This window comes from Muntiacus reevesi, chromosome 8 (assembly GCF_963930625.1).
Source record: "Muntiacus reevesi chromosome 8, mMunRee1.1, whole genome shotgun sequence".
In the NCBI taxonomy this organism is placed as follows: Eukaryota; Metazoa; Chordata; class Mammalia; order Artiodactyla; family Cervidae; genus Muntiacus; species Muntiacus reevesi.
In genome coordinates this window covers 47,431,839-47,449,953 of record NC_089256.1, presented here as the reverse complement: position 1 = coordinate 47,449,953, position 18,115 = coordinate 47,431,839, and the positions used below count along the sequence as shown (strand labels likewise).

Here is an 18,115-nt window from a genome sequence, read left to right as displayed (position 1 = left end):
TTTCATCTAAGAGCTACCCTGACTCTGTCTTGGGGTTTGAAAAGGTAAAAAGATGAGCAAGGAGAAGGAGGAAGGGCAGATGAGCAGAAGAGATACGAGAGGGAGAAAGGAGGACAGAATGCATGGTAGCAGGTAAGAACATGAGCACAGAATTTAGAAAGACAGGTCAAGACCCTGCTGTACTGAGCAGCTCTGTAGCCTTAGACAGGTTCTTTTCTGGGCCTTAGCTTCTTCATTTGAAAATATGTTTAATAAAGTCTGTATCGTAAGATTCTCATGAGGATTACATGCGATGCTGTATGTGTCTAGCAAGTAGTAAATATTCAATTAGAAAAAGACACTACCTAATATACACTGAGTGCTTGCAACAGACCGAATCTTAGGCTAGATAAATCACATATATCACATCAGGCTTAATTACTATTGTTAATTATGATTATCAACATCAAATAAAGAAGAAGAGGAAAAAAAAAAAGAATCTTGAACTCACATTAGAACCATAAAGAGCCTTAGGAACATTGAGTCTAACTGCACAATTTTAAAAATGAGGCAACCTAAGGCCAGAGACACCGTGATTAGCACAAACACACAGGATTTTATAGCAGCAGGATCTGGACTGGAATCCCACCCTCCTAATTCCATGTCCAGAAGGTTGGAGATGCAGCTAGAGAGGTTTCCTGGGAGCTTCAGTTAACTTTCTAGGAATAGCACTTCCCTGGAAACTAACCTGGTCCACACCTCCTTTGGCAGCCTATAGCCCCACAGTCCTCACAAGGAATGTGGCTCTTGTTCATTCACGCTCCTTTCTCTAACCCACAGGCTCGTAATTAAAAGAGAATACACATGTCTTTGATTTCTGAGACCTTATTAAGAATCAAGTAAGCCATAGCAAGCAGACAACCAGGCAGGAAAACTTGGATTAAAGCTAATCCCCCTCACTCCCCTTGCTTTACAGACACTCATCAGAGGGTGGTTGTAGGTCCCATGGAGAAGCAGCAGAGCCAGCTTCACAGGGCTCCCCAGCCCTTCATCTGCCTGGGGAATCTCAGTTTAGAAAACATCTTTTCATGTTTAACTCTGATAGACACTGCAATGATCTGCATTCATTCCCACAAAGTGTCAGAAAAGCCTGTGAAGGAGGAACAACCAGGCTTCTTAAGGCATTTTGAATATAAAAAATCAACTTAATTAAGTAAGGTTAATTTTTCTTCCTGAGCAGCAATCCAACTTTAATTAATACTTCATTAAAATTAATTCCTGGGGGAATACAAGCATGTATACACCTAATGAGTTCATCTGTCAAGGGTGTTATTACAGAAGATGTTAAATGTGCCTCCTCACTGGCCACTTAGACTGCCTGGTGTTAATCAGAGCCAGAAAGCAACCATAGGTCTGCAACTCTCCTGCTCTCTATGGACTCTTTGATCCTGCCAACAATGTAACATGATCCATCCTCCTCTCTCCTGTCTTCACTCTGTGAATGATTCAGGGGCCAGATTTAAGCCCAGCCTCCTGCACCCCAGTTTCCCTCCCTTCACTGGCTTTTACTCCACAGTGAGAAAGGTTAGGACACTCTCACTTTATTAGCACACTGGGGCAGACTTCATATAGATGATTTAATCCTCTGTTAAAAAAAAATAAAATAAAAACACTGAACAGATCTGCAAACTCTGTATATTCCCTGCTGGTAGCAAAGATGATTTAAGTTCTACAGGACGCTGATTTCTGATGGGAAACATCAACCAAGAGAAACTGGGTGTTGCGTGGGAAAGGAATCTCTGATCCTCTATTATTGCCTCTTAAGGTGACTATTTCTATACCAGGAATTCCCAAATTTCTCCAGTTGCAGACTGAATGCTCTAACAGACCCCCCAAACTATCTGCCTCCCCACCCCTCTCCTCACTAGAGATGAGGAGGAAATTTTGCCCCATATTGGTTGAGACCTCAGTGCAGATTATCAGAAGCAAGTTGTTAATATCATCAACCTCAGGGGGCTAGTAACTTCCAGACCACCCAGGACACCAGGCAGACCTCGGGGAGCTAGGAAATGGACCTGACTGTTGCCAGAACAAAGCAGCCCAGCCCAACACCCCTCCTTGCTAATTGCCCATACCTCTTTGGTGTGAGTATGGAAGGAGACAGACATGTCCAGCAGAAGCTTCCGCTGCTCCACCCTGCGCACGAAGTCTTGGATGCGCACCTCCAGGTGTCTAGCTGCCTTGTAGATCTCCTCCGGGTCACATTCCCCCGTCTGAGCCAGCTGCTCTGCTGCTTCTAGGAGCTTGTCCGCATTGGTGTATGTATTCTGCCAGCAACGACAGTGAAGAAAAGTCAACTTGCAGTCACGGATGGAGCTTCACGTCTTCCCCCAGCCCACTAGGGCTGCCCAGAGCTGGAGCGCAGTGCGTGGGTGCTGAGCCCAGAGCTCCCTAATCTGGCACGGAGGAGCTGAGCGCCCAGCTCACCCACCACCTCGCAGCAAGCCAGCAGCCTGCCTGGCAGCTCAGCACAAGCGGGTACTAGCTCAGTGCCTCCTCTGTCCCCGGGATTTCTCCCAGGTGGGGTGTCCTGGAAAGAAGTGAGCAGACACGCTAGAATCTCTACTCCTCAGCCTCGCCTGGACCCCCTACCCTTAGGGAGATCCATCACTGCCCTCACCTCTCGGGCTGTAACTGCCAGAGTTGGAGATACTTCATCCACAAAGATCAGCTGGGTTTCTATGTGAGAACACCAGAGAAATAATAACTGGGAAACTTGTATGACTTTTCCCCCAAGTCCCTTGTAACTACTGGTGTTTATCTTTTGGAACAGAGCTATCTCTTTGGAGGGGAAAGGGTCAGAACTCAGGGAGCTGACAGAAGGAAGCAGTCACAGCCAGAGTGAGGAGATGCAGGCAATTCCCTGTGTGCCCAGCAAAGGCTTAAAGCTTGTGGGAAGGTTGGACAGGTGTCTGGTGATTTTGTTTATCTTAAGCTACTGCATGCATGCACACATGCACACGCATTCTCACACACACACTCTCCTCCAAATCCCTGTCTGTGTTCTTCAGAGCATTTTGAAAAGCAATCAGCTTGTACTTATTGCTCATCAGGATGGAGTCACTGCCTCTGCAATACATGTATGTCAGTTATTACATATATGCCATGGATACAATATTTCCTGGGTAGGCTTTCTGTAAAAGAGAGTTCCAGACAGACCCTGAATTAGAGCTGGTGGCTCCAATATACATTATATTTCTCAACACCCTTATAATGACACAAGGCCCAACAGAGTGATGAACAAGTGAACTGGTGATGATATGAAACTGGCAGCAGAAACAGTCAGGATCAAGTGCAAAGTGAGTGGAGAAGTGGAATGGATTTTGTAGCAATGATTGTGTGTGGTGCTTTACTTTGCGTATATCTGAGTGGTCTCCGGTCCCCAGAGAGTTCTTTAGACTCACCTGAAGACCCGGCTGTTAAAGGTTGAATTGTGTCCCCTCTAAATTTGCATATTGAAGCCCTCAGCCCCAAGACCTCAGAATGGGGCCCTTATTTGGAGACAGAGTAACGGCAGAGGTAATTAATTAAGATTAAGTCATAGTGAAGTAGAAGGATTCCTAATCCAATATGACTGCTGTCTTTACAAAACTAACACCGTGTAAAGACACAGACACACACTCCGGGAGAACACTGTGTGGAGCTGAGTGTGGGAATCAAGGAATGTCAAAGCCAAGGAATGCCAAAGAGTGCAAACCCGCAAACCACCGGGAAGTAAGAGAGAGGCATGAAACAGATACTTTCCCATCTACCTCAGAAAAAACAATCCTGCTGACACTCCGTTCTTGGGTTTCTAGCCTCCAGAGCTGTGAGACAATACATTTCTATTGTTTAAGTCACCCAGTGTGTGGCATTCCGTCATGGCAGCTCTAGCACACTATTACAGTGAGGTGGAACTTCCCTGATGCCATTGAGCCAGCTTCTTGATGGAAGAATGAGCAGGCTTTCAGCAAACACTTGTTATGGCCTCAAGGGATGCCCAGAGAGGCTTTAGTTGATCCTTAAGGAATGCTGTCTGACAAGCAACTGCCCAAGTCCCCGTCCCAAAGCAAGTGAGGTGGAGCTGAGGCTTGGGTGGGGATGAAAAAGAAGAAAAATCTTTTGGCCCTACTAGGGGGAATTCATGAAAAACATGATACTTGTGAGAGGAAAGAGGCTTTGCCACTGAGTTAAGTAAGAGGATATTGATTCTGGAAAGCAAATGAAGGAAGCATGAAGAGTCATGATGGAAAAGTGGGAGAGATGGAAAATCACAGGCAGGAGGAGGCCTCTGGGGCTGTGGGCCAGGTTAAGGAAGCCTGAATTGTGGGGGTGGCCCACAATTTCTAGTAAATATACCTTGAGCTGATGGGAGAGAGTTTTTTCAAGAATTCTTCAAATCTTCAATTTTAAACTTTAGGGAATCTCAAGAAAGCCCAAAGAAACCCCAAAGTTGTGTTTTTGTAGTTTCTAGCCAATAAATAAAAATTTATGGCAGAGCCAAAGCAAGCTTGCTTTCCAGTTAAGTTTGGGACCAATAAGAGGTAAATAAGAAGCAAAAGTGAAGTGTCTACTGCATGTAAGGTGAACAACTTGTTCTGGTTTGCCCAGGACTTTTCTGGTTTTAGCATTAAAAGTCCTGTGTCCTGAAAAACCTGTCAGTCCTGAGCAAATCAGGATGGCTGGTCACCCTAACACATATTCAACACTACAGATGTATCAGGAGTATAGATAGATATATGATATATGTTGCTTCAAAGGAGAATAAAATCATCCTTAAGGGAAAAAATATGACAACACATTAAATGGGACAAGCAACACAAAAATAATTAGGAGTTAATGTTTCTTGACATGATATAGGTGCTAAAAAGAAAATGAGTAAAAACCAAGAATAATAACAGGCAATAATGACTGAATATTTTTCACATGCCAAGGACCATTCTAAAGGTTCACATGTATATTCATTCAATCTTCACAATGACCCTAGGAAGTTGATACAGTCATCAGCCCCATTTTACAGATGAAGAAACTGAGGTAAAAAGTATTTCTGGCTAAGGTCACATGTTTCAAGAGTGGTAGAACCAGGATTAAAATTTTGTTGTTCAGCTTCAGAGCTCAAGCTCCAAATCATTACACTACCATATCAGCTGAAGAGGGGCCTTGCACGCCATGCTAAGGTATTTTGGTCTGAGGTAGGAAGAGGGCACTGAATAGTTACGTGGAAGAGAAGTATGACTAGTGTATAGTGTCTAGAAACATCACACTGCCTCTATGCAGGTGAGGGCAGGAGCCTGAGCATGGCAGGGAAGTGGGGGAGCTTCTCATGGACAGTCTGTCTCTCTTTGTTCTCTGTTAATCTCATAACACACTTGCTCTCATGCTCAAGTAAAGATGTGCTTCCCTGGGTACCTCCCTAGTGGTCTGTGTACCCCTTAAAGATAGGTCCCATGTGTCACTCATTGTGGGTTCTTCATGCCAGACACCATGGCTGGTAGACAATAGGCACTTACTAAATGTCTACTGAATGAACAACACTCAGAGCTTGAATGAGCATGTCATGTCTGGGTAAGTTGAGCTAATCTCACTAAAATCGGAGAGTAGAAGGAAATCATATTTATAAGGCAGGGAAGGGTTATATAATAGATTTTACAGTGAGAGGGACAAGAGAGACAGTGGGAGGGCAACAGGGTCAGCACTAAAAGCGGGGCTCCCTTCTTTACCTGTTTCCCAGCCCTCCTCCCCATCATGACTAGAAAGAGCCTCTAAAATTCAGACCCAGTCACAGCTCTCTTCCACATAAAACTGTCCAGCGGCTTCCCACTTCCTCTGGGGTAAAACACCTCAGGGTGCCATACAACACCCTTCCTCACCTGACACTTGTTTTTTCCCTTCAGCTTCAACTCCCCTAAAACATCCTGTGAAATAAATTGCTTATACTTCTGCAAACTCACAGCATTCAATATTCCCCTGTGCTTCTGCCTGGACTGTCCTTCCCCTACTTTTTTCCATGACCAACTCTTACTCACCCTGTAAGACCCAGCTCAGGTGTCACTTCCTCCAGGAAGTCCACCCTGAGATCCACTTCCCTCCCAAGGTTGGCCTATATGAGCCCCTCTGAGCTCTGAGAGTGATCTGTGCCAAACCTCTTCTTGGTCCCTGCCATACTCTAATGCCAGTGTTTGCCTTTCTCATCCACTTAGGGGCAGGTAAAGTCTTTCACTTCTTTCCCTTGGTGCCTGGTACCAAGTGCGTGCTCTATAAAAATTTAATGAATGAATTAATAAATTAAAGAATACATTAATCCCCACCAATCCTAATGTTCAATCTTTGGCCCCCATCAACTACTTGGTACAAGACCTTACAAGCTAGAATTTATGTTCAATGTTTAATCTCATTTGGTTTATCCTACTTCCTGGCAGAATCGTGAAATAAGAACGTGCTTATAGAGCAATTCAGTGATACCTGTCATTGTCCCAAATTGGGGAAAGGATCACAATTGGCTTCTGCTCACCTTTTGACCAAGGCAACAAGAGTTTCTACCCCAGGGCCAGAATCCAACTCACTATGAGTACAGTTCCTAGGCATTCTTTGGCTCCTCAGTCTCCTATCGTCTGCCTTGGGTTTGATCCCTTGATAACATTTCCTTATGGGCACTGCAAAAATAGGTTATGCGAAGGGGGACATCAATTCCTCAGCCCCTGGGAGTTTTAGGCAGGACCTGTGGTAACTGGAGCCCTGGGTCAGAGATTTAGGCCATATGGATGGCTGCATTTCCTGTTCTTCCCTCCCTCCATGCCTGTGTCCACCAGGCAAGAGGTTCTAGATAATTCAGCCCTTATGTCGATGGGCATAAATCTCATCCTCACCTCATTGTGCTTTGCAGGTACTGCCTTTTGTTTTACAAACTGAAGGTTTGTGGCAACCCTGTGTTAAGCAAGTCTATCAGCATTGTTTTTCCAACAACATCAGCTCACTTCATGACTTTATGTCACATTTTGGTAATACTTCCAATATTTTAAATTCTTTCATTATCATTATCTTTGTTGATTGTTGATCATTGATCTTTGATGTTACTACTAGGACTTACTGAAGGCTCAGATGATGGCTAGCATTTTTTAGCAATAAAGCATTTTTTAACATCATGGAGGGCATTTATTCATTTACACTGAAGGTCTCTTTATATCTGATCATTTCTACAACTGTGCATACAGAAATAACTCAAACATGAATCCTCCAGAAATTTAGGTTCATATTTGACTTTAAAAACACATCTCTAAAAGTCCCAAACTGAATCCTCCAGGAATTTAGGTTCATCTTTGACTCTATAAAACACATCTCTGACAGTACCATCAACTCCCCAAGTCAACATATCCTTCTGGAATCCTGCAACCCCTAATGGATCACATTTACTTTTCTCTATCACACTGAGCTGGTAACAGAAACCAGGGGTGTGTTTTCCCTTCATAATGTACCTATGTCCTAGATTTCCGTTTCTAAGTATCCTGAAGAAAGCTTCTGACAGAAGCAACAACTAGGCAGGGTATTACAGCATCATGTATTGGAACTCAGTGATCATACATGTCACCACCACAGTGAGAACAGGGGATGGGACTAATTCAGATCTTCTGGGGACATCCTAAGTCTGTAAGAATCTCCCAAAGTTCAGCCTGTAGCTGGGCAAGTCTCTCCTGATAAAGAATACCCAGAGTGCTGTAACTCTCCCGAGGGGCAGGATAAAGCTTTAGACTTAAATCAGGAAGGCATTCAGTATGATGCAGGAGACTCTCCAGGATAGCCATGGAGATGAGATTTCCACACATGTTGATGGCCCTGAGCTGGGAGCAGTGGCTCAGGGCCGGCAGAATGGCCGTGAGGTGGAAGTCCATGATCCTATACAGGTTTATGTCCAGTTCTTTCAGACAGCCTGCAACTTTCTCCAGCAGAACTTAGAGGAGCTCAGGATTAAAGCTGGTCAGGATAACACCACTCACATTCAGGCCCTTTAGCTGATAGATGTTCAGGCACTGGAACATATGGGTCAAGTCAGATTCTGTAGACAGGCAGTTGGTTATTGAGAGGTTCTCCAAGGGGGGTCTTCAGGCATCTGAGTATCTGGCTCAGATGGCCTTCCAAGAAAGAGGGAGAGTCCTTTAGGAGACACTGAAGGTACTGCAGCCTGAGGATCTGAGAAGTAAATTGTAGAAGATCCTGATTGTCCTGCTCCTCAACAGCAGACACATGAATGGGGCAGAGAAAGAGTTTCTGAACATTGCTCATCTTGAAGTAAAGAGCTTCTGAGTGAAACTCAAATCCACCTCCTAGACACAGTCCAGCTTCACCATACTAAGAACTCTCTTAATATCTTCCTTAGACACTGAAATAATCTTCATCTTCTTACAGGTTTATAGAGCCCTTTCTCTGTTCCATCCACATGAAGAGGTAAGTGAGGAATTTACCCAGGGCCTTTTTCTTGAGACAAAGTTCTATGACTACCTCCAAGGGAGCCAAGGGAGGTTTTGTCCTTGATATGTCCTCAGCCACTGGTGCCATCAGTGAGCTTGAGGGTACATAGTCCATGTCTCCAGACTACATCCTCCAGAAGTTCCAGCCAGTATTCCTTAAGTCCAGCACCTGAAACTTGCATCTCCTGGCGTGAACCTTCTGGGCCAGCAGGATAGCAAGGCCATCCAGCACTGCTTGTAAGGTTCCTTTGTGAGGCTGCTGAATCAGGCCCCCCAGAGGCAGGCGGGCAAAGGGCCAGGCTTGCACCATGGCCTTCAGGGTCTCACTGTGTCTACCAGAGAAGGCGACCATGAATAATGGTGGGTAGAGCTCAGTAGGCAGATACTCCAAAGAGGAGATGGCTGGGGCTTCGTCTCTCGTCAGGCTCACTGCTGCCAAGTTCACAAATCTGGGTGGGTTGTGAACACTCATCCTGACTCTTCTCTGAATGGAATCCAGCTCTGATCTGTTTGGTGGGCTGCTCAGACCTCAGTCTTGGTGGAGAACACAGGCAGTGACTCCAGACTGAGAAGCTTCTGCATCTCTTCTTTGATGATTGATGCTTTTATAGACCTTTTCTAACCACATCTGCCCTCCTTCCAACCACTAACTTCCAATCAGAAGGCACTTCCTGATAAGATTCCACAGTGTCCTCAGGTTAACCCTAACTGGGTTACTGTCAATCTCCACATGAATTGATTGAGTCAGACCTTCCTTCATAAAAGAGAAAGAACAAGGGGTGGTGGTGGCATCAAGGACTTATTCACTGATTTACCTCACAAAATTGGATTGAGTTTTGTTAATATGGACAGTTGTATCCCTGGATGTGAGAAAGGGAAAGGATTATGGGTTCCTGACATTACACACAAAGCTAAGTCAAAAACAATGTCTTCAGCATATCATTGTTGGGAGATCTTTGGCAAAATCAAAGTTATTAAATGTCCCAGAATGAAAACAGCTTCATAAAGGCAGTGGTGTCATTTCCAAAGGAAACAAAATAAACTCCTATTTCTTTCAAGTTGTCACTTGGGTGTTCTATGAGGAAGATAGCAGATTATCAGTGTATTCAGAGAGTTAAGGGATGTGCGATTGGAGATGTGGTTGGCCCTCCAGATTCAGGTTCTGACTTCTTTAAAGGACATCTAGTAAAAATCCTAATGAGAACTAAGGGTGGGTGCTGGGCAGTGTGGTGGTGGCCATGCCTAAAGGGACCCTGTGAATGATTCAACCAGCATCATATATGTTGTTTTTTTGTTTGCTTTTCTCTTGGGAAAGAGGGAAATTAAAGACTTTTCTTTGGGTGATATTTAGAAATTAAACAGGAGAGGCTAAGAGGAGACAGTGTCATCTTTGAGGGTGTTTCCCCCTAGAATGTTGCGATCAGGACAGCAAATTGACTTGAAAAGACTAATCTGAGAATGTGAGCAAAGGGAGACATGACCAGCTCTGCACAGGAGGACATTTTCACATCTGGGAGTCAATGATGGTGGTCATTGTGGACTCTTTGGGAACTTGGGAGCAGGGGGTGAAATAAACATGGATCAGTCCAACCTAACCTTGTTCTCAACATGGCCACTGCTACCAGTAAACATTGTCTTTTAGGTTCTTCACACAGGGGATGAGCCGAGATGGCAACTGACCCCAGGCATATTCTAGGGATATCACCAGATGGAGGTCAACACCGAAATCAGATTGATTATATTTTTGCAGCTGAAGATGGAGAAGCTTTATACAGTCAGCAAAAACAAGAATGGGAGCTGATTGTAGCTCAGATCATGAATCCCTTGTTGCAAGATTCAGACTTAAATTGAAGAAAGTAGGGAAAACCGTTAGGCCATTTGGGTATGACCTAAATAAAATACCTTATGTTTATACAGTGGAAGTGACAAACAGATTCAAGGGATTAGATCTGGTAGACAGAGAGCCTGAAGAACTATGGATAGAGGTTCATGACATTGTACAGGAGGCAGTGAACAAGACCATCCCCAAGAAAAAGAAATGCAAAAAGGCAAAACGCTTGTCTGAGGAGGCCTTACAAAATTGCTGAGAAAAGAAGAGAAGTGAAAGGCAAAGGAGAAAAAAAAGAAAGATATACTCATTTAAATGCAGAGTTCCAAAGAATAGCAAGGAGAGACAAGAAAGTCTTTTTAAATGAACAATGCAAAGAAATAGAGGAAAACAACAGAATAGGAAAGACTAGAAATCTCTTCAGGAAAATTAGAGCTACCAAGGGAACATTTCATGTAAAGATGGGCACAATAAAGAATAGAAAAGGTATGGACCTAGTAGAAGCAGAAGATATTAAGAAGAGCTGGCAAGAATACAAAGAAGAACTATACAAAAAAGATCTTAATGACCCGGATAACCACAATGGTGTGGTCACTCACCTACAACCAGACATACTGGAGTGTGAAGTCAAGGTGGCCTTAGGAAGCATCACTACAAACAAAACTAATGAAGGTGATGGAATTCCAGCTGAGCCTTTTCAAATCCTAAAAGATGATGCTGTTAAAGTGCTGCACTCAATATGCCAGCAAATTTGGAAAACTCAACAGTGACCACAGGACTGGGAAAGGTCAGTTTTCATTCCAATCCCAAAGAAGGGTGATGCCAAAGAATGTCCAAACTACCACACAATTGCACTCATTTCACATGCTAGCAAGGTCATGCTCAAAATTCTCCAAGCTAGGCTTCAACAGTACATAAGTTGAGAACTTCCAGATGTTCAAGCTGGGTTCAGAAAAGGCGGAGGAACCATAGATCAAATTGCCAACATCTGCTGGATCATAGAAAAAGCAAGAGAATTCCAGAAAAACATCTGCTTCATTAACTATGCTAAAGCCTTTGACTGTGTGGATCATAACAAACTGTGGAAAATTCTTCAAGAGGTGGGAATACCAGACCACCTTATCTGCCTCCTGAGAAACCTGTATGCAGGTTAAGAAGCAACAGTTAGAACTGAACATGGAACAACATACTGATTCCAAATTGGAAAAGGAGTGCATCAAGGCTGTGTATTGTCACCCTGTTTATTTAACTTACATACAGAGTACATCATGTGAAATGCCAGGCTGGATGAAGCACAAGCTGGAATCAAGACTGCCAGGAGAAATACCAATAACTAGATATGCAGATGACATCACCCTAATGGCAGAAAGTGAAGAGGAACTGAAGAGCCTCTTGATGAAGGTGAAAAAGGAGAGTGAAAAAGCTAGCTTAAAACTCAACATTCAAAAACTAAAATCACGGCATCCGGTCCCATCACTTCATGGCAAACAAATGGGGAAAAAATGGAAACAGTAACAGACTTTATTTTTTGGGCTCCAAAATCACTGCAGATGGTGACTGCAACTATGAAATTAAAAGGCACTTGCTCCTTGGGAGAAAAGTCTAGATTTATCTGACCAACCTAGACAGCATATTAAAAAGCAGAGACATTACTTTGCCAACAAAGGTCCAAACAGTCAAAGCTATGGTTTTTCCAGTAGTCATGGATGTGAAGGTGGACCATAAAGAAGGGTGAGCACTGAAGAATTGACGCTTTTGAACTGTGGTGTTGGAGAAGACTCTTGAGAGCCCCTTGGGTTGCAAGGAGATCAAACCAGTCAATCCTAAAAGAAATCAACCCTGAATATTTACTGGAAGGACTGATGCTGAAGCTGAAGCTCCAGTATTTTGTTCACCTGATGCCAAGAGCATGATGTTCACTGAAAAATGTGCTGATGCAGGCAAAGATTAAAGGCAGAAAGAGAAGTGGGTGGTAGAGGATGAGATGGTTAGATAGCAACACCAACTCAATGGATATGAATTTGCGCAAACTCCAGGAGATGGTGAAGGACAAGGAAGCCTGGCCTACTGCAGTCCGTGGGGTTGCAAAGAGTCGGACAGGACTGAGTGACTGAATAACAACAATATTCTAGGGACTCTGGGAGCTGAACCATAATCCCTCACATTTGGTAATTCTCACAACATTTTAAATTCTTTCATTATCATTATCTTTGTTAATTTTTGACCAGTGATCTTTGATGTTACTACTATAACTTGCTGAAAGCTCAGATGATGGTTAGTATTTTTTTTAGCATTAAAGCATTCTTTAAAAAGGCATATACAAAAAAAAAAAGGCATATACATTGTTTTTTTAGACATAATGCTATGGCACACTTAACAGACTATAGTGTAAACAAAATTTTCATATGCACTGGGAAACCAAGATTCATGTGGCTCACTTTATTTTGGTATTTGGTTTATTGTAGTGGTCTGAAAGTGAACCCACAATGCCTATGCCTTCCATTCCCCCTGCTGCAGCCTTGGCTCATGACTTTTTGCCTTTCCTCAGGGAGGAAACAGAGCACTGCAGGATAACTTGTCTCTAAAAACACTGGCATCCTAGCAATATAGCTGTGGTTTCAGCCTCCTTAGGCTGAAGCAGAAGGACGAGAGGTAGGCTTTTTAAAGACAGAATGTGGAAGAGGCAGTGAGTGAAAACACTTCTGGAGTTAAGAGTTGACTTCCTAGATAACATGAAGCTAGCACTTTGGGCCCTATGCTCTGGGGATGAGGACGGATGAGGAAGGATAAGGCCAAAATTCCTCTTATAATTCAAGAGGTAGTGTGGACCGGAGGATGTAATAACCAGAAGGCCAGGATAGAATTCTCCCCTCCTGACGATTATTTTTCCAGGCTTAGAAATGGACATTTACCTTATCTCCTAGTGTAACTAGTTCTAAGTGTAAGGATAAGTAGTGATCCAAAAGTTCCTTTGTAAGACTCTTATTTAGCACTGGGAGTGTATATTCCATGTAAATGGGAGTTAGATTCCCAGGACAAAGTAGAGAAAATCAGTTGAGCACATAGCATTTTTTTTGGCCATGCTGCATGGCATGTGGGATATCAGTTACTTGATCAGGGATTAAATCTGAGCCCCCTGCAGTGGAAGAGCAAAGTCTTCACCACTGGACCGAAAAGGAAGACCCCATAGCATATTTAAAATATAGTACTGGCTTCTCAGGTGGCTCAGTGGTAAAGAATCCACTCGTCCATACAGAAGATACAGGAGACCCGGATTTGATCCTTGGGTTGGGAAGACCCGCTGGAGGAGGAAATGGCAACCCATTCTAGTATTCTTGCCTGAAAAAAAATCCCACAGACAGGGGAACTTGGGGGTTACAGTTCATGGGATCTCAAAGAGGCATACATGACTGCGTATGCAAGCTCACTGATATAGCACATCAGTACAGTCAAAATGTATAACTAGGATGATACAGGAAAATGCTTTTCAGGTTTCATTCCAGGGCATCAGGCACATATTTCTCCATCATCTGTTGGCTCTTGGAGAGGAAAAAGGGATGGACTCTGATGATAGCAAAATGGTCTTTGGTGGGAAGCAATAGGATGGAAAGGAGGAAACCACTTGGTCCCAGTGATGGGTTAACCCACCACATTACGTCTGCTGCAAGGACATCTGCCTAGGTATCCCAAATAAAGGAATAAACAGTAGTTGTCTCCATTAGGACAATTTGTGTGTCCAAACAAGGAGTAACTAATGACTACTCCTAATCAGATGCTCCTTCAGTTGGAGACTGTCTATACAAATTTGCTACAAGTCTACTAATTGGGACTGATACCAAAAATAACTATTGCACTTGCCAATACTTCCCAACACAAATAGTGTGGGAGCTGAGAGTATCTCTGGGAACCTAAACACTGGCTTTATCACACTTACATATACAATCATCACCCTGTCCCATTCTCATACACATCTCTACTTGCTGGAAAGCATTTTCCTCTGCACATCTAAAATGTTTCAACACCTCTTCCTATTAACAATAAGTGGTGTATTTTCAGAATTCCACATTTTTAAAGTAAAGTTTTATTTCCTATAGTCTAACTTTTATGTGTTTAAGAACACCTAGACTGAGTAATTCTGAGAAAAGAACAGCAGTTGTTCTTTGCCAGGGTGTTCTCTTTTACTGATTTTCTCTTTCCTTCTTATCCTCAGTAACCCTCTTCATCTACAGGCTATGCTTTAATCTCAATGTATTTTCTTTCAGTTGCAGGCCAGAAGCTGAGTATCTAGGTATTCTCAGGCAAAACAGCAGAAGAGATAACGAGAATTAACTATTAGCATATTACTTATTTAATACAATGATAAAAAGCAACGCTTTGTTTCTGAACCAAAAGCCAGGGTCAATCCCAGAGGCTGCCAATACTGGTTACAAAATATGGTCTGTCAGAAAACATCAGGGCCAGACTGTAAGAAAGGACCAACCAGATTCCAGAAAATGTGGCCACCCCAGGGGACCGAGACAAAGCAAGGAAGGACTTTCTCCTTGACGCTTCCCACCTATGCCTCCAGGGCAGAGACTGGGCCAGGCCTGATGCTCAGACTGAATAAAAGAAGACAGTATATACAGGAAGGGACCCAAAGGACAGAGGTTGGCCTGGAGCTGCAGGCTGGGGTTAAAAGAGTGAGAAGAGCCCGAGGGAGCTGAGCAATTAGAAGATCAAAAGCAGGAGAGTGCCATGCAGACACAAAGCTCTGAAGACTGCAGAGGGAAGCATTTAATCCTTTTCCCACTAAGCAAGTCCCAGATGCAGCCAGCTGGCAACCATATTGCTGCTGGGAAGCAACCCACCACCCCAGCACTATGGGAATTTGATAACACAGTCTCCACCCTGGCTACTCTTCCCCTCCTTCCTCCTCATCACTCAGCTCAAATGGGCAAAATAATGGAGGGGAACATGTAACCACAAAAGAAGAATGAGGACAAAAATGTTTTAGAAGTGAAGAAGGCAGACCTAAGTGTTCAGATATGAATTTGTGGATTGCCCAGTAGCCTGGCCCTATAGAAGTTCATTCTCACGTAGAATTCTTGAAGCCAAAGAAATAGCGGTTGGTGAGACAGGATTTCCATGGAACAGAGATAAGTAGGGCCACCTGCTGCAGGATTTGGCAATTCAAGAGACTGGGGAGGCGGGGAGATGTACCCAAAATGCTGTTCTCTCTCAAAAGAGTAACTTTGCACTGTTGCTGTTTTTCCTGTTTTCTATATTCTATGTTTGGCTGTCAGTGGGAGGCAGTGAGTGGGAAGAGGGAGAAGGCAGGCCTTTGGAGAAAGACAGTCGGTTTGAAAATACTGCTGAAAACCTTGGGGCTTGTAGACTTACTTTCTCTTCTGTTCTATCCTGCAAAGGGCAGACAGAAAAAGATGTGCCTGGTCGAGGGAAATGGGGGTCAGGTGAAAGGGAGAACAAGCAGAGGGGCTGGTCCACACTTCTGCTTCTGCCCCAGTGAGCACAGGGCTTCTTGAGCCCTTTCACCCCTTTGTGGTCATATATAGCCCTAAGTGTCCATGTTAAGATCTGAAGCGAGCCCACTGCCTATGATCCTCTTTATGAATGGTGTTCCTGCTCATTTTCAACTTTGCGGACCCTGGGCCCCTATCTGCCCTGTTCTTATCATAGCTAACCTCCCTGGGTTTCATCCATAGACTCCATGGAACAGGGTGTCTTAACAGCAGCACTGATAACATTTTGGGCTGGATAATTCTGTTAGGGGGGTGTTATGGGTTGAGTTCTGTTCCTCCAAAAAGGTATGTTGCAACCTTAATGCCCAGTACCTGAGAATGTGGCCTTTTTTTAAGAAATAGTGTCAATGCAGGTAGAATTTGTTGAGGTCAGATTGGAGCTGGGTGGGCTGTAATCCACTATGACTTGTGGCCTTATAAAAAAGATGAGTTCAGGAACATACAGACACAGAGAGGTCACCGTGTGACGCGAAGGTCAAGACTGGAGTGATACAAAGGAATACCAAAGATTGCCAGCAAACACCAGAAGTCCAGAGAGAGGCTGGGAACAGATTCTTTTACAGAAGGAACTAACCTACCAATACCTTGATTTTTGTCTTTGAGCCTCCGGAACTGTGAGACAATACACTTGTGCTGTTTTAAGCAACCTAGTTTGTGGTCCTTTGTTACAGTAGCCCTAGGAAACTAACACAGGGGCTATTCTCTGTACTATAGGGTGTTTAGCTGCATCCCTGCCCTCTACCCACAGGATGCCAGAAGCAACACCTTCCCCAGATGCCAACCCAAAATGTCCTCAGACATTGACAGACGTGCCCTGGGTGGGGGGTGGGGGATGGGCAAAAATGTTTCACCTGATCTTTTAGATCATAAGACCATCGAGGAAGCCCCAGTGAGGGAGCCTATATAACCTCCTTAGCTTATACTGCTTTTCTGATAGTACTTCAGATGGCAGAAGCCTTAAGAAATCTAATCCTGTGGTTCTCATAGGACAGGACTGGGCAGTAGATCAAGGAGCCTGGGGAAGAAAAGCAGTGCTCAGGTCCTACCCCAGATTACTCAAATCAGAATGGAAGCTAAGGAGGAGGCGGGGGAGGGGAGTATCCAGCAGCATATGTTTTTTAAAACTTAACTTATATGCAGAGTACATCATTCAAAATGCTGAATTGAATGAATCACAAACTGGAATCAAGATTGCCAGGAGAAATATCAATAATCTCATGCAGATGACACCACCCTAACGACAGAAAGTGAAGAGGAACTGAAGAGCCTCTTGATGAAGGTGAAAGAGGAGAGTGAAAAAGCTAGTTTAAAATTCAACATTCAAAAAACGAAGATCATGGCATCTAGGACCATCACTTCATGGCAAATAGATGGGGGAAAAATGGAAACAGTAACAGACTTTTTTTCTTGGACTCCAAAATCTGCAGTGACTGCAGCCATGAAATTATTAAGATGCTTGCTCCTTGGAAGAAAAGCTATGACAAACCTAGACAGCATATTTTAATATTAATTTTAATATTTTAAGCAGACACATCATTTTGCCAACAAAGGTCTGTATAGTCAAAGCTATGATCTTTCCAGTAGCCATGTACAGATGTGAGAGTTGGACCATAAAGAAGGCTGAGTGCTGAAGAACTGATGCTTCTGAACTGTGGTGCTGGAAAAGACTCTTGAGAGTCCCTTGGACTTCAAGGAGAACAAACCAGTCAGTCCTGAAGGAAATCAATCCTAAATATTCATTGGAAGGACTGATGCCAAAGTTGAAGCTCCAATACTTTGGCCACCTGATGGAAAGAGCCGACTCATTGGAAAAGACCCTGATGCTGAGAAAGATTGAGGGCTTGAGGAGAAGAGGACAAGAGAGGATGAGATGGTTGACTGGCATCACTGACTCAATGGATATGAGTTTGAGCAAACTCTAGGAGATAGTAGAGGACAGGGAAGCCTGGTGGTGCTGCAGCCTATGGGATCCCAAAGAGTCGGACATGAGCAACTCAACAAGAACAAAAGTGTGTTAGTCACTCAGTCATGTCCGACTCTTTTCGACCCCATGGACTGTAGCCTACCAGGCTCTGTCCGTGAAATTCTATAGGCAAGAATCCTGGAGTGGGTAGTCATTACCTTCTCCAGGGGATCTTCCTAACCCAGGGATCAAACCTAGGTCTCCCACAGTGAAGCAGATTCGTTACCATTTGAGCCACCAGGGAAGCCTGTAAAAGCTTCCTAGGTGACTCTAATTGCAGTCTCTATCTAAGGTTAAAACCACTCTCTAATCGTAGGACTCACAG

At 43.8% G+C, this 18,115-nt stretch overlaps 1 protein-coding gene and 1 pseudogene across 12 annotated transcripts in view; both read right to left on the bottom strand.

Annotated features, from left to right (window-relative positions):
* Positions 1 to 18,115, bottom strand: part of KALRN (kalirin RhoGEF kinase) — a 678,650-nt gene that overhangs the window by 329,332 nt on the left and 331,203 nt on the right. For all 12 annotated transcript variants that reach the window (XM_065943374.1, XM_065943379.1, XM_065943376.1 and 9 more), the window contains exon 11: positions 2,115 to 2,306. In XM_065943374.1, the coding sequence (XP_065799446.1) occupies positions 2,115 to 2,306 (192 nt within the window). The remainder of the gene's footprint in view (positions 1 to 2,114; positions 2,307 to 18,115) is intronic.
* LOC136173522 (PRAME family member 12-like) lies at positions 7,635 to 8,295 on the bottom strand (annotated as a pseudogene).